Source organism: Haliotis cracherodii, unplaced genomic scaffold, assembly GCF_022045235.1.
Source record: "Haliotis cracherodii isolate W230 unplaced genomic scaffold, xgHalCrac1.p SCAF_7, whole genome shotgun sequence".
Lineage (NCBI taxonomy): Eukaryota > Metazoa > Mollusca > Gastropoda > Lepetellida > Haliotidae > Haliotis > Haliotis cracherodii.
The window spans coordinates 51912224-51935274 of NW_027266330.1; the positions used below are offsets into that span (position 1 = coordinate 51912224).

At 40.6% G+C, this 23051-nt stretch overlaps 1 protein-coding gene across 1 annotated transcript; it reads right to left on the minus strand.

Annotated features, from left to right (window-relative positions):
• Positions 1 to 4543: 4543 nt before the first annotated feature.
• LOC139448982 (angiopoietin-related protein 2-like) lies at positions 4544 to 5898 on the minus strand. The gene is made up of 2 exons (XM_071230479.1): positions 5781 to 5898; positions 4544 to 5214 (listed from the first exon to the last, which is right to left on the minus strand). The coding sequence occupies exons 1-2, from the start codon at positions 5896 to 5898 to the stop codon at positions 4544 to 4546; spliced, it is 789 nt and encodes a 262-aa protein (XP_071086580.1).
• Positions 5899 to 23051: the final 17153 nt, after the last annotated feature.

Genomic DNA, 23051 nt, shown 5'->3' on the forward strand with positions numbered 1-23051 from the left:
TTATTATGGGCGATTTAAATGGGCACAATCCACTCTGGGGTAGTGTTCAAATAAATAACAAGGGTAAAAACGTTTGGAAGATTTCATTTATAACAACGACTTGTGTATCCATTATGACGGTTCAAACACATATCTACATCCCAGTATGGCACTCGTGAAGAGCAACCTCCCCATGGTGAATGCTGGGTAATGCTAATAGCTCTTCTCCCGTGTGGACCCGGGTTAGAATATGTCCTCAGCACCGCAATGCTTGTCATATGAGGCGACTTGTTCCTATCCCTTCTTAAGCTACTTCAACAATTACTTATTCAGATGCAGTTTCCTCTTCTTATCGTCCCGTTGTTAAACCTACCAGTGTCCCTATGTCTTGCCAAAAGTTAGTCAGTTGGGTAAATGATGATCAGATCATTCTTGAACCAATTGTCTCTGTACCAACAACATCAGTATCAGAAACACAAACAGATGTCCAACTGGCACAACAATCAGACATGACATCAGACCCAGAATATGTTTAGGAAAATGAAAGAGTTTAGGGCGTTGCCCAACTAACCAGACATCAAAAGAGACAAGTGAGAAGAAGGACCAGGGCCCTCCAACACTTGGAGGTGCCTTCTTCTCAGTTTGAACCTTTGGACATGGAGGTCAGCCCTTCACTCCCTGTTCTTAAGAGTGACCCTCCATCACGCTCGCGTTCACCTGTTGAACCATAGCACATGAATGGTCACAGCCATGTTCTACAGTGGAAGTGCAGAGGACTGAAGAACAATTACAATGATTTACAGTTATTTACTCAAGATTTGGAGCCATCAGCATTTTGTTTACAAGAAACATTCTTGAAAAATACGGATCAACTCTATATCAGAATATATGATTCATATCGTTTCTCTTCTCTTCCAGAAGCTAAGGCAACTGGGGGATCTTCCATCTTTGTGAGTCAGGGCGTTATACATAGTCCTGTTCTTCACAATACCCCTCTTCAAGCTGTTGCAGCTCGTATCACCATGCACATCGTTTTTACTTTGTGCTGACTTTACATTCCTCCGTCGTCTTCACTTCAGCAAAGTGAACTTCAAGCTCTTTATGACCAGCTTCCTAAGCCCTGTATCATAATGAGAGATTTGAACGGGCATAATCCACACTGGGGTATTGTCCATACATGTAGCAAGGAAAAGATTGTAGAAGTTTTTATGAATTTTTAATGACAGTTCGAACACTTATCTACATCCTGGTACAGGTACTTACTCATCACTTGATTTGTCTAATACAGACCCAGATCTGCTAAATGAATTTGAGTGGTCAGTCCACGATGACCTCTGTGGAAGTGACCACTTTCCAACCATTCTGAAACCGGTTACCCCATCGGATGTTCCGCCATCCTCAAGACGGAATTTATCGAAAGCAAAATGGCCTTAGTTTGAACTACTTTCGTTAAACAAATTAACACCTGATTTGTTTATCAACGTTCCTGACCCTGTTCAATTATTCTGATGAACGAAACAAAATTGCTGATGAAATTTATAAATTTTAAATTAGATCATGGGGAAGATTATAATGAACTATTTTCAATCCATGAACTTCATACTGCTCTCGGACAAGCTTATGATACTGCTACAGGAGCTGATAATATACACACAATCAACTTCTGAAGGACTTACCAGAACCATGTTTAGAAACCCTTTTGTTAATTTTTGATGATATATTGACATCAGGTAAGTTTCCTTCTTCCTGGTGTGATGCCATAGTTGTACCCATACCAAAACCTGGACGGGATCGAAGTGATCCCTCAAACTATAGACCCATTACATTGACCAGATGCGTTTGCAAAAACATGGAACGCATGGTCAACAATAGATTAACATGGTACTTGGAATCCAATAATTTAATCACAAATATTCAATGTGTTTTTTTTGTAAAAACCGAAGTACTGTTGACCATTTATTTAGATTAGAGTCATTTGTTAAAAATGCAATATAATCAACATGCAGTGTCTACATTTTCGATCTAGAAAAAGCTAACGACACTACATGGAAGCATGGTATTTTAAAGGATTTACATGATTTTGGATTGTGAGGTCGTTTGCCTCAATTTATATCCAAGTTTTTAACTAACAGACAATTTCAAGTCCCTGTGGGCTCAACCATGTCTGACCATTATAAGCAGGATCAGGGTGTCCCACAAGGCAGTATCTTGTCTGTTACATTATTTAGAATTAAGATAAATAGCCTGTCTAAGGTTATAAATGACTCTACCGATGGGTCACTTTTCGTCGATGATTTTAACATATCTTGTCGTGGTATAAATATGCATTCAGTTGAAAGACAAGTACAGTTATGCCTTAATAAAATTTAAAAATCGGCACTGGAAAATGGCTTTAAATTTTCTAAAGCCAAGACTAACATTACACATTTTTGTCGAAAATATCAAGTCACATCAAGACCCTGAACTATATTTGGATGGCACACCTATCAAAATTGTAAAGGAAGCTAAATTCCGGGGACTTATTTTTGATAGCCACTTGACACTTAAACCCCATATCAAATACCTTAAAACTAAATGCCTGAAAGCACTTGTCGTTTCATATTCAAAGTGGGGAGGTGATCAGAAGACCCTCCTCCAACTATATTGAGCTCTCATCTATTCAAATATGGATTAAGGCTCCATCGTTAATGAGGGCGCCTGCAGAAGCAATCTAAAAATACTGGATTCTATACATCACCAAGGACTACGGCTCTGCCTTGGATCCTTCAGAACTTCTTCCATTAACAGTTTATATGTAGAGGCCTACGAACCATCACTTAAACTCTGACGTCTAAAATTATCTTTACAGTACATTACCAAGTTATCTTCAAATCAGTCAAATCCTGCATATGATTGCGTTTTTCATACCCTATATGAGGAGCTTAACCAAACGAAATCTTCTCTTATTCCCCCCTCTTTGAATGAGGTGAAAACTGCAATATCTAATGCGGATATACGCCTTGAAAACATTTCTCATCACCGCCTGCTATCTTCACCTCCTTAGCAACTAATAAAGCCAGAGGTAGACCTGACATTATCAAAACTAAAGAAATCACAAATTAATCCACTAATTTATCAACAAGAATACCATCAACTAAGACATACATATGATACGTACAAAACTAGGTTTACAGAAGGATCCAAGGATGATGACGCAGTTGCTAACGCTACTATTTTTGGATCCAGGACAGTGAGTGAGTGGATCCAAAACAATATCGTTCAGGTTGCCACATGATAGTTCAATTTTCACGGCAGAATCTCACGCCATCTTAACAGCTCTTAAATATATTAATAATCAATCTAAGCATAAGCCGTTCATAATATGTTCAGACTCTCTTTCCTGTCGTCAGGCTATTGAAAATATGCCCAGTACACATCCACTATTAATTGTCGAGTTTTATAATGACCTAGCTACGGGCCATTACGACATTGCTTTATGTTGGTTATCCAGCCATGTTGGAATCGTTGGTAATACAATGGCTGCTGCTGCTGCAAAAGCAGCACTCAACAATTCTGTGACACCGCTTCTGATCCCATACAGTGATTATAAAACTGGTATTAGATCTTACATCCGAGATCTAATGCAAAAGAAGTGGGAAACCCAGGTAGGTATCAATTAATTACACGAAATAAAACCAAATGTCGGTTACACTTACTTTTGTTGTCAGTCCAGATTTGAAGAGGTCATAATGCAACGATGTCATATTGGCCATGGCAGATATACACACGAGTATTTGTTGAAGGGTAAAGATCCTCCGTTTTGCATCCCTTGTGATGAAAGAATCACAGTCAAGGAGGACTGTATAGATTTTTCAGTCACAAGGGATAACTATTTCAAAGTTTCACTCTTCATGGATCTTTTTTATCTTAGTTCTCACCTAATCATCGATCTGTTAAAGGAAATTGAATTATTACATAAATTTTGAATGATATATCCTGTATATAGTCAGTGTTGTTGTTTTTTTTATAATTGGTTAAATAAAATTAATAACTGAGATTGTTAGTGGCTTTATCCTCGAAAGGGATTAAAGTAGTGTCAAATTATTGTCCCCCTGAGAGGGTATCATTAGTCCATGTCATTCAAAGTATGTTATTCCAACTACAGTTTTAATCGTAGCATATGTGTTGTTTTAATGTTTGCTAAATTTGTCATTATTGTCCCCCTGGGAGGGTATGTAAGACCACGTCTTTCAAAGTGTATTTATTGCTACCACGTTTTTATTCATAGAATATGTGTTGTTTTAATGTTCGGCTAGGGGGAACGGGTGGCTGGATTGTCTGGTCAACACTCGATTATTTTACAGACCACCGTCACATGGCTGGAATATTGCTGAGTGCAGCGTTTAACAACAAACAAAACAAAACAAAAAACCCATTGAGATCAAGTTTACACGATGGATCAATTATATCATACTTTGATGAAATGTCCTTCATCAGATTTTTATCCGACATTAAAAGAACACATCACATATTTTGCTGGAATATTACCTGGTGAGCAATGTTAAATAATAACTCGTTAACGTTATTAAAGAACAAGGTCGTCTTCCACATACCAGTACACTGGCAAGAGCATCATATGAACATAGTCTATTTTCTCTAATTCAACTGTCCCAGTTCTGTTAACTGGCCAATATAGTCCATCGGGGTCAAATTTCAACATTGTGCATCCGAGAGGGTTATACCACCATCCAGCTCCTTTGAAACCGGCACAGCCACTGACGTCGTTGTCATAGGTCCCAAAACGTGCTCCGTTTATGTTCGTCGTGACATCACCTACACCACCGAACCCATCCATATAAGGATTGTCGTCATAGCTGCCCCAGTTCCCATGTTCAATGTAATCCCAGTGCAATGCATAGCCTTCTTCTACAGAGTCAACGCCCACATTTTTGTACCATATGCTCCCCGCACTTTTATTGTTAACAAACAGGAAAACCCACAGATCATACACACCCTGTTTCGTTAAGTGGTGTAGATTTTCAAGGCCGAGAAAGTAGTAATGGATTTGACGTGGAATACCCTGTCTCATCGCCTGCCACGTCCGTGTAAAATTTCCGCTATAAGTGTCGGTGTAAGTCGTGATGGGGGTAGGTTGTTTTGGCAGATTTGGGTAATTCAGACAATATATCTCGGAGATATAGTCTGACTCCAGTGGCTGAATGAAGGAAAGTTTACTCTTTGTGGTTTCCGTGCAGTCTGAAATGAAATGAGAAAGAATACTTATGTAGTAATATAATATCTACGAAGACTCAATCGGCAGTGTCACGGCCACGTGTACAGACGAGGACAAATTAAATGATTGCATGATCGTTATTTCAGACTGAACATAAGACAAACCATAAAGCATCGAGAGAACGATATGTAGTGAGGGAGTGGACAATGATTTAGCGTTGGCAATTCAATAAAGTAAAAATATATATGACTAACTAAACTTGGACTATGTCGTAAGTGCGATTACTATTACAATTACATGTTGTACAAGAGACATGAAGTTCTCTTGGACTTGTAACTTTGTGCTTTCCTTTCTGATTGCTTCACAATGGACGTGTATCTGCCAAGCGTGCAATATGACGTCTCTTCTAAAGCGTGCAGTGGTAAGGGCAAAGAATGCCAAGCTACACGTTGTAAACATGGTCATCGTTTTTGTTACAACAGAAGCATCATTTGGATGTTACCGAGAGAGTGAAACAGAATATTGATCACACCAATGTGCAAGTACAAAGGATGATAAGATTGCCATGTAGTATCAGCAATATACCCACCTCGGTAGCGCCTCTGACAGTAGTCCCCAACAAAGCCGTCAACACACTGACATGTTCTGTTTTGGGGAAAGAAACTCCCTCCATTTTCACACGGGTTCACCTGTGAAATATCAGGCATCGTTACCATTTCGATTACTTCTGTCATTAAGATGTGACTGTTATCAGATTCTTAGTACTTATAGGTCACCGAAATTGAGTTGCTTGCGATCTGAAGGCCAAATTTTAAGATTGTTTCATTTTTGATAGTTAAACTTTTCACTTTTCATTCACTCATGGGATGGTGACGCAGTTGCAAAACCCACTGTCATTGGATCCAGGACTATATCATCCAGAACGCTAGATAACTGTTCCATTTTTACAGCCGAATCAAACGCTTTATTCCCATCACTAGAGTACATTCGTAAACAATCAAAACATAAACATTTTTTTAAATATTTTCCGACTCTCTTTCCTGTCTTCAGGCAGTTGCAAATCATTCTTCAAAACATCCACTTTTAATCGAAATTCTTGAATTATTTAACGAACTTGCTACTGGCCAATACGACATCGTTTTTTCCCTGGTTACCAAGTCATGTTGGCATCAATGGTAACAACACCACTTCTGATTCCCTACAGTGATAACAAGCCAGTTATTGGATCACATATCCGTATGGGTTACACCTGCTTTGGTTGACAGTCCAGATTTTGAAGAGGTCATTTTACGATGATGTCTATTGACCATTCTCGTTACACCGAAGATTATTTGAGTATTTGTTGAAAGGTGAGGATCCTCCATTATTTATCCCTTGTGATGAAAGAATCACGGTCAAGCATGTCCTGTTCTCATTTATTATTTGTTTTGTACAAAGATATTGAAGTTATGAAGTTTTGAAACGTGTAAATAGTTATATTTTATACACTGAACAAAAGTTCCTGTGACATTGAATAAGAACTAATGCAAAGTTATGTTTTTTACCAAATCTGAAACAATTTCGGTTTGCAACAGATAAAAGACCCCTGTAAGTGTTCAATGGTTTAATTTGCCACACTGACCTCAGAAAATGCGTGATTTAATCAAAAACATGAACATGCCAAAATGTTGATTCACAAATCAGGGCTGATGATCTCGTCTCGGGAGCACTGTTCATTGGGATTTCCCTCTACCACTATCAAACGGGTCCTCTGTCTTGCTGTAATCAAACCTCATACCATCACGCTGCCGCCACCGAACCGATCTTATTCCATGACACAATGATTGACGTAACGTTCGCCTTGACGTTGGTACACTCGAATCCGTCCATCGCTGTGGCTGAGTTGAAAACGAGACTCGTCAGTGAATAGATCTTGTCCCCACTGCATGGCCGTCCAGCGTACACGGTGTCTGCACCACTGTAGACGTGCTTGACTGTTGTTTCCTGTCAAAATGGGACGTCTGGCGGGTCTTCTGGCGACAATCCTTGCACATCTGAGGCGGCGACGTACGGTTTGTGAAGGTATTCGTTGAAGGCCAGGGATGCTTCTTGCAGTCACTGATGCTGGCTGGAATCGATTTAGTAGGTGTGTTGTTCGATTCCAAATGTTTTGCCTTGGTTACGCGTGGCCTACCACTCCGAGTATGTTCTCTGGCTGCATTCGTCTGTTGTCAACGTTGCCATACACACCAAATGGCGTTTCTGTGGACGTTAAGTTGTCTTGCAACATCACGTTGACTCGATAGGTGTGGCATTGCGTAATTTTTGTTGTTTTTCTGAGTGATTGTTGTCAGCACGATGCTAAACTATGCATATGGAATCCCGTTAACGCACATGTTTTTATACCCATTCTTGGGTAGTGAAATGCATGGGGCTTGCATAAAAGTCAACTTTTGCATGAAATGCATTCTTTTCTGTGGCAGTTGCGTTTTTGTGACTTGATTCCATACATGTACTGCAATATCGAAAATCAAACTTTACTTGTTTGAAAAATACACTACAATATTGGTGTCACAGGAACTTTTGTTGTTGAGTATGGTATTGGTAATGAATAATTTGTAACTTAGATGGTAAGTGGCTGTATCCTCAAAGGTGGTTGAAGTAGCGTAACCCCGAGGGGATATGTAAGATCTCATCATGCCACAGTTGTAAATGGGGAATCTTTGTAATTTTAATTGATGGCTAAATTCCGTATCACCGCTAGCAGCTGAAGGGTTGGTGTAAATCCTGCTTGGGGACCATGCACGTAGCGGACGTATCGTCTGTCCCCACGGTCCCTAGTAAGGTGGCTAAACTTTGGTTGAAGGGGATCTATAGTCTCTTTTTATATTGTATTCTTGAATGATAATGGATTCTTTTAAATATTCTTAACTCGTTTTAAAATCGAAACTGTAATACTCCAGTTATTATACTGTTCATCGTTGACAGCTTTTAAATCTAGATAAATAATAATTATTGATAAAATTATTATAACTGTTTCGTCACGATATGGCTCACTCACTCACTGAATTACTCACTCACTCACTCGTGAGGCAAAAGGCTGGTAACTTACTATAGCAGTCAGGCTACAGTCACCATCAGCTACAAGCTGGGAACAGTCTCCATCTGCATAAAACCGGCTCAGTTGACACGTGTAGCCACCGTCCGCCTTGCAGAAGGAGGCTGAAAGACATTCAGGGTCATTCAGGCAGATCACGGAACACTCTATCTTTGTTTGGGCCGGTGTTGTTGTCACAAGGTTTCTGTTGGATTTTGCTGATTGGCAATTCATAAATGTGATTCGTCTTCGTTTTGCTAGAATCAACCCTGACGAAACCACTATCAGCAGCAGGTAGGTCTGAAGATGCATCATCTTAAGTTCTGATAGGGTTGAACGTCTCCAGAGCTTTGTCTTCAATTTCACAAGCACTGAAATAAAAACATGTCCATAATGCGAATATATTCGTTGTACTTTTGGATAATATAAGTTTATTTCCCGATATGATACAAAACAATCGGTACTAACAACACTATTAATAGAAAAAAAGAAAAACACATTGATGGCAGAAATGGTTGTTTGAAACAAAACATTAAAACGAACATATGCTTGATTGGTTGGTTAAATCCAATCTGTGACGTTCAATTGCACGACCAGTGACACAGTGACAAAAAGTGGAATAGTCTGAAATTAAGCATGAAAAACTATAACATGAATGTTTAGAACGTAAAATGCACCTTTTTTTTACATTATGTTGGTGGGTGAGTTAAATCTTTAAGTCAAGTCCGCAATATTTCACCCATCTTATGCATTGAACAAGTGCACTATTTGCAAACTTGTCACCAAATAGTCACCAGTAGTATGCCACTTTAAGAACACCCTCAATTGGAAGGCTCTAGCAATAATCAGCAACCATGGCAGATTAACTATAGTTATGAATAAATCGGAGGTTCTTTAATATTGTTCAGTAGTATATATCACAGATTTACTGTTTAGGGAACATAGTGACTACAGGACAAGGATGCAACATATTAGTCAGGCTATACGTCGCCAGCAACGACAGTTAGGGCACAATACTGGGGACTTCTCCAAAGTAGGACTAATAAGACCAGTACTGAGTCTCCTGGAACAATGATAGATGGGGTAAAATATATTTCTATTTTCCTAGGCACACTAAAACTTACGGTTTCTGTCATCAGTCGTCAAGATGTTATGTGATCGTCGATGCTGACTTGTTTCGATGGTTATACATGGAGTTAATTATCGTTAATAATATTTGTCCCTGTTTATGTATTACCGGTATTCTTGCAGTAGATGCTCTGTGGTTGTCACATCAACAAACCATTTAACTCTTGTGTATACATTCATTGATGTGTCAACGGTAGAAGTAAGTTTATCTAATCAACTGTTTGAGTAATGCGGTTTGAGTTTAATACGAGTTTTCCACTTCGCAGTTATTTTGATGAATTTGTCTTCTACAGATTTTAATTACGAATGTTGTGTTTGGTTAGGTTGTCATTATTATGTAGTGTCTACCTACAGTGTCATGGATGTTTGGTAGTTAGGTTTATCTGTATAGAGACCTGGAGGCTATGCTAGAAATGTTGTGAAACACCAAGGGCCTGAGGTAGATTATTTGCTTTTGTTGTCAGTTGAGATGCTTTTATTAACGCAGCAACTGACTATTATTCACAATGTGAGGTATTCTGGCCTATGTTGCTGTTTACTTCTAATCCCTGTCTCGAAATTTGTTTTATGTTGTTTAAATAATCACATGCTTATCCGTGTGATGGATGTTTATGGACTTATTGATTTCGTGGATTGTATAGGGTTTTATAGATTACAAATTCATAAGTAAATAAATAAATTCCAACTTCCCCTTGCATTTTGTTGTACAATTTCGTGTGACAGAGCTACGATAATCAAATACCATGGTAAAGATCACGTTGACCTTCGTTAACGCCTTTCTTGTAACGTGTCATTTTGGCAAAGTTTACCACATGTTCGAAGGCTATGCAGAGTTGCATTCCTTTGTCAGATTTGGATCTGCTGATCCCTTAACAGCCTTGGTTGTTGGTAAGAAAAGAATTGTTAATGTTCTTTAAACCCCCACTTTTGGTTTTTCTCCTGCATTTAACTGGAAGGTCGTGACTTTATCACTACAACTACACACTCATTCCAGTGGGGACCAGTATTAAAATGTGTCCCAAGCAACCCATTACTGGACGAAGTGGGCAACCGAATTGAACAAGCTGTTGGCCATGATTTGCGTCCCTGTGTGGAACAGTCTTCGCCCGACACACAACTTTGACCCTTTGAAGTATTTGGATGGGACATTGAATGGGCCCGGCTCTATCAATCGACTGCGCGTTTGATAACTGTACCCTATTTATTGTGTTTGAGTTGTTTTGGCTGTCAATTAGACCCCTCAACTACATTTGCTTATGTTCGAAGGATATGGAGAGTTGCATCCCTTTGTAGTGTTTGGAAAGGCTGAGGCTGACATCATAACAGTGGTTAAAGTTGCTAGAACTGCCACGTGTGTCTTTCCTTTGTCATTTGACATATATAATGTTCAATATGTTGAAAACACCCACACTCACTCATCCATGTTGGGACCCCAGGTAAATATTTGTCCCCAGCACGCAACTGCTGCAGCTGGACGTAAAGACAACCGAACTGGGAAATCTGTTTGTCATTGGTTGCGACTTGTGTCAGCGGATGACGGGAACAGTATTCGTCAAACAAACCACTTTCACCATTCATCTAGACCTTCAACCAGATTAGTTTTTGAATGGGCCCTCAATCAGCTGGTCATTAGATTCCTCCTGTTTATGAGACGAAAATATTTACAATAATAAAACATCTTTTGTTCCACCACTTGTAATAAGAATTAAATCAGTCGTTTCCGCTGCGAAGATTAACTTTCAAGATATAGCTCCCACACAACTGTTTTCATCACCTCCTTGGCAAATGGTTAGACCAAATGAGGACCTCACATTAACAAAACTTAAGAAATCAGATACGAATCAACTAATTTTTTAACAAGAATACAATCAATTACGAAACTCTTATGACACTTATAAATCTATATTTACAAATGGATCCAGGGATGGTGGCGCAGTTGCTAGTGCCACTGTCATTGGATCAGAACAATATCTTCATGATTACCCGATAACAGTTCGATATTCACAGCAGAAGCAAACGCAATTCTAACAGCACTTGAATATATTAAGAAACAATCCAAATATAAACAATTCATTAGTTATTCTGATTCTCTTTCGTGCCTTCAGGCTATTACAAATATGTCATGTAAACATCCATTTTTAGTTGAAATTCTTGAGTTATTTAATGATCTTGCTACGGGCCAATACGACATCGTTTTTTGTTGGTTACCCAGCCATGTTGGGATCGTTGGTAACACAATGTCTGATGCTGCTGCTAAGACAGCACTCAACAAATCTGCGCTCTTATACGCTCTATGCTTGATTACGGCTCCATCATCTATGGTTGGGCTTGTAAGAGCAATTTAAAATTATTAGACACCATGCATCACCAAGGCCTGAGGCTTTGTCTTAGAGCCTTCCGAACTTCACCTATTCACAGTTTGTATGTGGAAGCTGATGAGCCATCCCTTAAACACCGAGACGATAAATTATCTTTACAGTGTATCTCCAAATTACGTTCTACTGAATCCAATTCAGCATATGACTGTGTTTTTAATCCTCTGTACAAAAATCTCTACAATAAAAAGGCTTATCTTATTCCACCACTTGGAATAAGAATACAATCTGATGTTTCTGCTGCCCAAATCAATCTTGAAAATATAGCCCCCATTCGGCTGTTTACGTCTCCACCCTGGCAGTTAGTAAAGCCAGAGGTGGACCTAACATTAAGTAAACTCAGGAAATCCGAAACAAATCAACTAGTTTATCAACAGCAATATAATGAATTACGAAGCACGTGTGGTACTCATAAATCTACATTTACAGAGGGATCCAAGGATGGTGACGTTGTTGCGAGCGCAACCGTCATTGGAATCAGAACTATCTCAACCAAATTACCAGATAAACGTTCTATTTTAACAGCTCTAAAATACATCCACGGCCAAACTAAACATTAACAGTTCATATTTTTTTCAGACTCTCTTTTTTTGCATTCAAGCTATTAAAAACATGTCCGCCTCACATCCACTTTTAATAGAAATTGTTGAATTGTTTAATGATCTTGCTACTGGCCAATACAACATCGTTTTCTGTTGGTTACCAAGCCATGATGGAATCAATGGTAACACAAAGGCCGATGCTGCTGCAAAAGCAGCACTCAACAAATCTGTGACACCACTTCTGATCCCATTCAAAGACATCAAACCTGTTATTAGATGTTACATCAGAGATGTAATGCAACAGAAGTGGGACACCCAAGTGGTTATCAATAAATTACATGAAATTAAACCAACCATCGGTTACACCTACTTGGGTTGTCAGTTCAGATTTGAAGGGAACAACTGAAGGGATGATGTAAATCCTATTGGGATCCATGCAGGTAGCAAAGGTACTGTAGTGAGTGAGTGAGTATTGTTTTACGCCGCTTTTAGCAATATTCCAACAATATCACGGCGGGTGACACCAGAAATGGGCTTCACACATTGTACCCATGTAGGGAATCGAACCCTGGTCTTCTAACCACTAGGCTACCCGACCACACCGCAAAGGTACTGTAAGTCCCCATGGTCACCAGTATGGTGATCTACCTTCAGTTGCTGGCGATCTATAGCTCTTTTTTATAATGTTTTGTTCTGTCTAGTGATGTGATTTTATGCTTCTATCCTAGTTTAAAATTAGAATCCGTGATAAGTCTAGTTATTTTACTGTCCCTTGTTGGCTTGATTATATAGTTTACTATTATATTTATATATCTATTGTATTTATTATGTATGACCTTTGAAAGTCACGATATGGCTGAAATATTGCTGATATCTATGGTAACTCACTCACTCACTCAACAAATCTGCGACTCCACTTCTTATACCCTATAGTGATTATAAACCTGTTATTAGACGTTTCATCAGAGATCTAATGCAGAAGAAGTGGGAATAAATAAACTACATGCAAATATCGGTTATACCTACTTGGTTGTCAGTCCAGATTTGAAGAGGTCGTATTAAGATGATGCCGCATGGGCCATTCTAGATATACTCATGAAAAATTGTTGAAAGGTGAGGATCCTCCATTCTGCATCCCTTGTGATGAAAGAATCATGGTCAAGCATGTCCTGTTTGACTACATTGATTTTTCCATCACATGGGATCAATATTTTAATGTTACAGGAATCAAGGATCTTTTTACGCAGGTAAGTTCTCACTTAATTCTTGTTGTTTTTTTAAGGAAATTCAATTAATCCATATTTTTTTTATTTTTGTTGTTGTAAATAATTATGTTTTTATAAATTGGTTGAATAAATCAGTAACTGAGATTGTTAGTGGGTACATCCTCGAAGGGGTTAAAGTAGTGTAAAATTATTGTCCCCCTGAGAGGGTATGTAAGACAACGTCTTTCAAAGTATATTTATTTCTTCCACGTTTTTGATCGTAGCATATGTGTCATTTTAATGTTTGGCTAGATTTGTCAGTCGTCGCGAAAGAAACATTTCATTTGCAGTAGCTAAACAACTTGTTGAAAGGGTAAGCTCGATTTTGCTTTTCTTTTGATGTTTCGGTGGATTTTTAGAGGTCGCGCGACAGGGTCGGGACGTTGCAGAGCGTTGGTGGTGTTTTTGATGTCTGCAGTTCCCCGTTGTTGTGCGCGCGCGTAGCGTTTTTGAGCGTTTTGTTTGCGCCGCAACTAGGGTTAGATAGGGCAATTTATTTTTGTAAAACTTATTTAAATATTTTGGTCTTTGTGCGCCGTTTGTTTTGTTGTGGGAGTGGTTTCTGTTCTGTTGTGGTTGAATGTGTTTGGTACTCTTTTGTGTCACTTTAGGGTACGTCTCTAAAGGTGAATATTTTTCGTAAGAACGAGGTGTTGAAAGAGGTAGAAATGGCCTTGGGTGTCCCTCGGATTGTGCATTTGGAGGGTGGAGGTTTAAAAAGACGTTTTTAAACCCTAGTTTGGCTCGTTTGGGGTCATTTTGACCTAAACTGGTCTTAGCTAGGGTTAAAGTCGAAAATCGAGCTAACGGGTATGGTTAGGGCTAACCCTAGAGGGTTAGGGGGTTAGCTAGGGTTATCTCGATTTTGCCTTTTTTGTATGTTTCCATGGATTTTTGGAGGTCGCGCAGCAAGGTCGGGACGTTGCAGAGGATTGGTTGTGCTTTTTATGTCTGCAGTTTCCCGTTGTCGAGCCTGCGCCTGCGTTTTGTGGCGTTTTTTGAGCGTTTTGTTTGCGCTGCAACTATTGTTAGATAGTGCAATTTATTTTTGTCAATCTCATTCAATTATTTTGGGATTTATTATTGTTTACTGTGATTGCTATGGTCTTTGTGCGCCGTTTGTTTTGTTGTGGGGGTGGTTTGTGTTCTGTTGTGGTTGAATGTGTTTGGTACTCTTTTGTGTCACTTTAGGGTACATCTCTAAAGGTGAATTTTTTTTGTAAGAACGAGGTGTTGAAAGAGGTAGAAATGGCCTTGGGTGTCCCTAGGATTGTGCATTTGGAGGGTGGAGGTTTAAAAAGACGTTTTTAAACCCTAGTTTGGCTCATTTGGGGTCCTTTTGACCTAAACTGGTCTTAGCTAGGGTTAAAGTCGAAAATCGAGCTAACGGGTATGGTTAGGGCTAACCCTAGAGAGTTAGAGGGTTAGCTAGGGTTAGCTCGACTTTGCCTTTTTTGTATGTTTCCATGGGTTTTTGGAGGTCGCGCGGAAGGGTTGGGACGTTGCAGAGCATTGGTGGTGTTTTTTATGTCTGCAGTTCCCCGTTGTCGAGTGCGTGCGCCTGCGTTTTGTGGCGTTTTTGAGCGTTTTCTTTGCGCCGAAGCTAGGGTTAGATAGTGCAATTTATTTTTGTTCATATCATTTAATTATTTTGGGATTTGTTATTGTTTACTGTGATTGCTATGGTCTTTAAGCGCCGTTTGTTTTGTTGTGGGGGTGGTTTGTGTTCTGTTGTGGTTGAATGTGTTTGGTACTCTTTTGTGTCACTTTAGGGTACGTCTCCAAAGATGAAATTATTTCGTAAGAACGAGGTGTTGAAAGAGGTAGAAATGGCCTCGGGTGTCCCTAGGATTGTGCGTTTGGAGGTTGAAGGTTTAAAAAGACGATTTGTCACCCTAGTTTGGCTCGTTTGGGGTCATTTTGACCTAAACTGGTCTTAGTTAGGGTTAAAGTCGAAAATCGAGCTAACGGGTATGGTTAGGGCTAACCCTAGAGGGTTAGGGGGTTAGCTAGGGTTATCTCGATTTTGCTTTTTTATGTTTCCATGGGTTTTTCGAGGTTGCGCGGAAGGGTTGGGACGTTGCAGAGCATTGGTGGTGTTTTTTATGTCTGCAGTTCCCCGTTGTCGAGCGCGTGCGCCTGCGTTTTGTGGCGTTTTTCAGCGTTTTCTTTGCGCCGAAGCTAGGGTTAGATAGTGCAATTTATTTTTGTCAATCTCATTTAATTATTTTGGGATTTGTTATTGTTTACTGTGATTGCTATGGTCTTTAAGCGCCGTTTGTTTTGTTGTGGGGGTGGTTTGTGTTCTGTTGTGGTTGAATGTGTTTGGTACTCTTTTGTGTCACTTTAGGGTACGTCTCCAAAGATGAAATTATTTCGAAAGAACGAGGTGTGGAAAGAGGTAGAAATGGCCTTGGGTGTCCCTAGGATTGTGCGTTTCGAGGTTGGAGGTTTAAAAAGACGATTTGTCACCCTAGTTTGGCTCGTTTGGGGTCATTTTGACCTAAACTTGTCTTAGTTAGGGTTAAAGTCGAAAATCGAGCTAACGGGTATGGTTAGGGCTAACCCTAGAGGGTTAGGGGGTTAGCTAGGGTTATCTCGATTTTGCCTTTTTTGTATGTTTCCATGGATTTTTGGAGGTCGCGCAGCAAGGTCGGGACGTTGCAGAGGATTGGTTGTGCTTTTTATGTCTGCAGTTTCCCGTTGTCGAGCGTGCGCCTGCGTTTTGTGGCGTTTTTTGAGCGTTTTGTTTGCGCTGCAACTATTGTTAGATAGTGCAATTTATTTTTGTCAATCTCATTCAATTATTTTGGGATTTGTTATTGTTTACTGTGATTGCTATGGTCTTTGTGCGCCGTTTGTTTTGTTGTGGGGGTGGTTTGTGTTCTGTTGTGGTTGAATGTGTTTGGTACTCTTTTGTGTCACTTTAGGGTACATCTCTAAAGGTGAATATTTTCGTAAGAACGAGGTGTTGAAATAGGTAGAAATGGCCTTGGGTGTCCCTAGGATTGTGCATTTGGAGGGTGGAGGTTTAAAAAGACGTTTTTAAACCCTAGTTTGGCTCATTTGGGGTCCTTTTGACCTAAACTGGTCTTAGCTAGGGTTAAAGTCGAAAATCGAGCTAACGGGTATGGTTAGGGCTAACCCTAGAGGGTTAGGGGGTTAGCTAGGGTTATCTCGATTTTGCCTTTTTTGTATGTTTCCATGGATTTTTGGAGGTCGCGCAGCAAGGTCGGGACGTTGCAGAGGATTGGTTGTGCTTTTGATGTCTGCAGTTTCCCGTTTTCCAGCCTGCGCCTGCGTTTTGTGTTGTTTTTTGAGCGTTTTGTTTGCGCTGCAACTATTGTTAGATAGTGCAATTTATTTTTGTCAATCTCATTCAATTATTTTGGGATTTATTATTGTTTACTGTGATTGCTATGGTCTTTGTGCGCCGTTTGTTTTGTTGTGGGGGTGGTTTGTGTTCTGTTGTGGTTGAATGTGTTTGGTACTCTTTTGTATCACTTTAGGGTACGTCTCCAAAGATGAAATTATTTCGTAAGAACGAGGTGTTGAAAGAGGTAGAAATGGCCTCGGGTGTCCCTAGGATTGTGCGTTTGGAGGTTGGAGGTTTAAAAGACGATTTGTCACCCTAGTTTGGCTCGTTTGGGGTCATTTTGACCTAAACTTGTCTTAGTTAGGGTTAAAGTCGAAAATCGAGCTAACGGGTATGGTTAGGGCTAACCCTAGAGGGTTAGTGGGTTAGCTAGGGTTATCTCGATTTTGTCTTTTTTTGTATGTTTCCATGGATTTTTGGAGGTCGCGCAGCAATTCGGGACGTTGCAGAGAATTGGTTGTGCCTTTGATGTCTGCAGTTTCCCGTTGTCGAGCGTGCGCCTGCGTTTTGTGGCGTTTTTTGAGCGTTTTGTTTGCGCTGCAACTATTGTTAGATAGTGCAATTTATTTTTGTCAATCTCATTCAATTATTTTGGGATTTATTATTGTTTACTGTGATTGCTATGGTCTTTGTGCTCCGTTTGTTTTGTTGTGGGGGTGGTTTGTGTTCTGTTGTGGATGAATGTGTTTGGTACTCTTTTGTGTCACTTTAGGGTACGTCTCCAAAGATGAAATTATTTCGTAAGAACGAGGTGTTGAAAGAGGTAGAAAGGGCCTTGGGTGTCCCTAGTATTGTGCATTTGGAGGGTGGAGGTTTAAAAAGACGTTTTTAAACCCTAGTTTGGCTCATTTGGGGTCCTTTTGACCTAAACTGGTCTTAGCTAGGGTTAAAGTCGAAAATCGAGCTAACGGGTATGGTTAGGGCTAACCCTAGAGGGTTAGGGGGTTAGCTAGGGTTATCTCGATTTTGCCTTTTTTGTATGTTTCCATGGGTTTTTGGAGGTCGCGCGGAAGGGTTGGGACGTTGCAGAGCATTGGTGGTGTTTTTTATGTCTGCAGTTCCCCGTTGTCGAGCGCGTGCGCCTGCGTTTTGTGGCGTTTTTCAGCGTTTTGTTTGCGCTGCAGCTAGGGTTAGATAGTGCAATTTATTTTTGTCAATCTCATTTAATTATTTTGGGATTTGTTATTGTTTACTGTGATTGCTATGGTCTTTGTGCGCCGTTTGTTTGGTTGTGGGGGTGGTTTGTGTTCTGTTGTGGTTGAGTGTGTTTGGTACTCTTTTGTGTCACTTTAGGGTACGTCTCCAAAGATGAAATTATTTCGAAAGAACGAGGTGTGGAAAGAGGTAGAAATGGCCTTGGGTGTCCCTAGGATTGTGCGTTTGGAGGTTGGAGGTTTAAAAAGACGATTTGTCACCCTAGTTTGGCTCGTTTGGGGTCATTTTGACCTAAACTTGTCTTAGTTAGGGTTAAAGTCGAAAATCGAGCTAACGGGTATGGTTAGGGCTAACCCTAGAGGGTTAGGGGGTTAGCTAGGGTTATCTCGATTTTGCCTTTTTTGTATGTTTCCATGGGTTTTTGGAGGTCGCACAGCAAGGTCGGGACGTTGCAGATGATTGGTTGTGCTTTTGATGTCTGCAGCTTCCCGTTTTCCAGCGTGCGCCTGCGTTTTGTGGCGTTTTTTGAGCGTTTTGTTTGCGCTGCAACTATTGTTAGATAGTGCAATTTATTTTTGTCAATCTCATTCAATTATTTTGGGATTTGTTATTGTTTACTGTGATTGCTATGGTCTTTGTGCGCCGTTTGTTTTGTTGTGGGGGTGGTTTGTGTTCTGTTGTGGTTGAGTGTGTTTGGTACTCTTTTGTGTCACTTTAGGGTACGTCTCCAAAGATGAAATTATTTCGAAAGAACGAGGTGTGGAAAGAGGTAGAAATGGCCTCGGGTGTCCCTAGGATTGTGCGTTTGGAGGTTGGAGGTTTAAAAAGACGATTTGTCACCCTAGTTTGGCTCGTTTGGGGTCATTTTGACCTAAACTGGTCTTAGTTAGGGTTAAAGTCGAAAATCGAGCTAACGGGTATGGTTAGGGCTAACCCTAGAGGGTTAAGGGGTTAGCTAGGGTTATCTCGATTTTGCCTTTTTTGTATGTTTCCATGGATTTTTGGAGGTCGCGCAGCAAGGTCGGGACGTTGCAGAGGATTGGTTGTGCTTTTTATGTCTGCAGTTTCCCGTTGTCGAGCGTGCGCCTGCGTTTTGTGGTGTTTTTTGAGCGTTTTGTTTGCGCTGCAACTATTGTTAGATAGTGCAATTTATTTTTGTCAATCTCATTCAATTATTTTGGGATTTGTTATTGTTTACTGTGATTGCTATGGTCTTTGTGCGCCGTTTGTTTTGTTGTGGGGGTGGTTTGTGTTCTGTTGTGGTTGAATGTGTTTGGTACTCTTTTGTGTCACTTTAGGGTACATCTCTAAAGGTGAATATTTTCGTAAGAACGAGGTGTTGAAAGAGGTAGAAATGGCCTTGGGTGTCCCTAGGATTGTGCATTTGGAGGCTGGAGGTTTAAAAAGACGTTTTTAAACCCTAGTTTGGCTCATTTGGGGTCCTTTTGACCTAAACTGGTCTTAGCTAGGGTTAAAGTCGAAAATCGAGCTAACGGGTATGGTTAGGGTTAACCCTAGAGGGTAGGGGGTTAGCTAGGGTTATCTCGATTTTGCCTTTTTTTGTATGTTTCCATGGATTTTTGGAGGTCGCGCAGGAAGGTCGGGACGTTGCAGAGAATTGGTTGTGCCTTTGATGTCTGCAGTTTCCCGTTGTCGAGCGTGCGCCTGCGTTTTGTGGCGTTTTTTGAGCGTTTTGTTTGCGCTGCAACTATTGTTAGATAGTGCAATTTATTTTTGTCAATCTCATTCAATTATTTTGGGATTTATTATTGTTTACTGTGATTGCTATGGTCTTTGTGCTCCGTTTGTTTTGTTGTGGGGGTGGTTTGTGTTCTGTTGTGGTTGAATGTGTTTGGTACTCTTTTGTGTCACTTTAGGGTACGTCTCCAAAGATGAAATTATTTCGTAAGAACGAGGTTTTGAAAGAGGTAGAAAGGGCCTTGGGTGTCCCTAGTATTGTGCATTTGGAGGGTGGAGGTTTAAAAAGACGTTTTTAAACCCTAGTTTGGCTCATTTGGGGTCCTTTTGACCTAAACTGGTCTTAGCTAGGGTTAAAGTCGAAAATCGAGCTAACGGGTATGGTTAGGGCTAACCCTAGAGGGTTAGGGGGTTAGCTAGGGTTATCTCGATTTTGCCTTTTTTGTATGTTTCCATGGGTTTTTGGAGGTCGCGCGGAAGGGTTGGGACGTTGCAGAGCATTGGTGGTGTTTTTTATGTCTGCAGTTCCCCGTTGTCGAGCGCGTGCGCCTGCGTTTTGTGGCGTTTTTCAGCGTTTTGTTTGCGCTGCAGCTAGGGTTAGATAGTGCAATTTATTTTTGTCAATCTCATTTAATTATTTTGGGATTTGTTATTGTTTACTGTGATTGCTATGGTCTTTGTGCGCCGTTTGTTTGGTTGTGGGGGTGGTTTGTGTTCTGTTGTGGTTGAGTGTGTTTGGTACTCTTTTGTGTCACTTTAGGGTACGTCTCCAAAGATGAAATTATTTCGAAAGAACGAGGTGTGGAAAGAGGTAGAAATGGCCTTGGGTGTCCCTAGGATTGTGCGTTTGGAGGTTGGAGGTTTAAAAAGACGATTTGTCACCCTAGTTTGGCTCGTTTGGGGTCATTTTGACCTAAACTGGTCTTAGTTAGGGTTAAAGTCGAAAATCGAGCTAACGGGTATGGTTAGGGCTAACCCTAGAGGGTTAGGGGGTTAGCTAGGGTTATCTCGATTTTGCCTTTTTTGTATGTTTCCATGGATTTTTGGAGGTCGCGCAGCAAGGTCGGGACGTTGCAGAGGATTGGTTGTGCTTTTTATGTCTGCAGTTTCCCGTTGTCGAGCGTGCGCCTGCGTTTTGTGGCGTTTTTTGAGCGTTTTGTTTGCGCTGCAACTATTGTTAGATAGTGCAATTTATTTTTGTCAATCTCATTCAATTATTTTGGGATTTGTTATTGTTTACTGTGATTGCTATGGTCTTTGTGCGCCGTTTGTTTTGTTGTGGGGGTGGTTTGTGTTCTGTTGTGGTTGAATGTGTTTGGTACTCTTTTGTGTCACTTTAGGGTACATCTCTAAAGGTGAATATTTTCGTAAGAACGAGGTGTGGAAAGAGGTAGAAATGGCCTTGGGTGTCCCTAGGATTGTGCATTTGGAGGGTGGAGGTTTAAAAAGACGTTTTTAAACCCTAGTTTGGCTCATTTGGGGTCCTTTTGACCTAAACTGGTCTTAGCTAGGGTTAAAGTCGAAAATCGAGCTAACGGGTATGGTTAGGGCTAACCCTAGAGGGTTAGGGGGTTAGCTAGGGTTATCTCGATTTTGCCTTTTTTGTATGTTTCCATGGATTTTTGGAGGTCGCGCAGCAAGGTCGGGACGTTGCAGAGGATTGGTTGTGCTTTTGATGTCTGCAGTTTCCCGTTTTCCAGCCTGCGCCTGCGTTTTGTGGCGTTTTTTGAGCGTTTTGTTTGCGCTGCAACTATTGTTAGATAGTGCAATTTATTTTTGTCAATCTCATTCAATTATTTTGGGATTTATTATTGTTTACTGTGATTGCTATGGTCTTTGTGCGCCGTTTGTTTGGTTGTGGGGGTGGTTTGTGTTCTGTTGTGGTTGAATGTGTTTGGTACTCTTTTGTGTCACTTTAGGGTACGTCTCCAAAGATGAAATTATTTCGTAAGAACGAGGTGTTGAAAGAGGTAGAAATGGCCTCGGGTGTCCCTAGGATTGTGCATTTGGAGGTTGGAGGTTTAAAAGACGATTTGTCACCCTAGTTTGGCTCGTTTGGGGTCATTTTGACCTAAACTGGTCTTAGTTAGGGTTAAAGTCGAAAATCGAGCTAACGGGTATGGTTAGGGCTAACCCTAGAGGGTTAGGGGGTTAGCTAGGGTTATCTCGATTTTGCCTTTTTTTGTATGTTTCCATGGATTTTTGGAGGTCGCGCAGCAAGGTCGGGACGTTGCAGAGAATTGGTTGTGCCTTTGATGTCTGCAGTTTCCCGTTGTCGAGCGTGCGCCTGCGTTTTGTGGCGTTTTTTGAGCGTTTTGTTTGCGCTGCAACTATTGTTAGATAGTGCAATTTATTTTTGTCAATCTCATTCAATTATTTTGGGATTTGTTATTGTTTACTGTGATTGCTATGGTCTTTGTGCGCCGTTTGTTTTGTTGTGGGGGTGGTTTGTGTTCTGTTGTGGTTGAGTGTGTTTGGTACTCTTTTGTGTCACTTTAGGGTACGTCTCCAAAGATGAAATTATTTCGAAAGAACGAGGTGTGGAAAGAGGTAGAAATGGCCTTGGGTGTCCCTAGGATTGTGCGTTTGGAGGTTGGAGGTTTAAAAAGACGTTTTTAAACCCTAGTTTGGCTCATTTGGGGTCCTTTTGACCTAAACTGGTCTTAGCTAGGGTTAAAGTCGAAAATCGAGCTAACGGGTATGGTTAGGGCTAACCCTAGAGGGTTAGGGGGTTAGCTAGGGTTATCTCGATTTTGCCTTTTTTGTATGTTTCCATGGGTTTTTGGAGGTCGCGCGGAAGGGTTGGGACGTTGCAGAGCATTGGTGGTGTTTTTTATGTCTGCAGTTCCCCGTTGTCGAGCGCGTGCGCCTGCGTTTTGTGGCGTTTTTCAGCGTTTTGTTTGCGCTGCAGCTAGGGTTAGATAGTGCAATTTATTTTTGTCAATCTCATTTAATTATTTTGGGATTTGTTATTGTTTACTGTGATTGCTATGGTCTTTGTGCGCCGTTTGTTTGGTTGTGGGGGTGGTTTGTGTTCTGTTGTGGTTGAGTGTGTTTGGTACTCTTTTGTGTCACTTTAGGGTACGTCTCCAAAGATGAAATTATTTCGAAAGAACGAGGTGTGGAAAGAGGTAGAAATGGCCTCGGGTGTCCCTAGGATTGTGCGTTTGGAGGTTGGAGGTTTAAAAAGACGATTTGTCACCCTAGTTTGGCTCGTTTGGGGTCATTTTGACCTAAACTGGTCT

Bases quoted from the DNA above. Each gene is read 5' to 3' on its own strand.
- LOC139448982 (XM_071230479.1), bottom strand. From the start codon at position 5,898: ATGCCTGATATTTCACAGGTGAACCCGTGTGAAAATGGAGGGAGTTTC. The intron at 5,215-5,780 runs GTGGGTATATTG...ATTTCATTTCAG, and splicing joins CTGTCAGAGGCGCTACCGAG to ACTGCACGGAAACCACAAAG.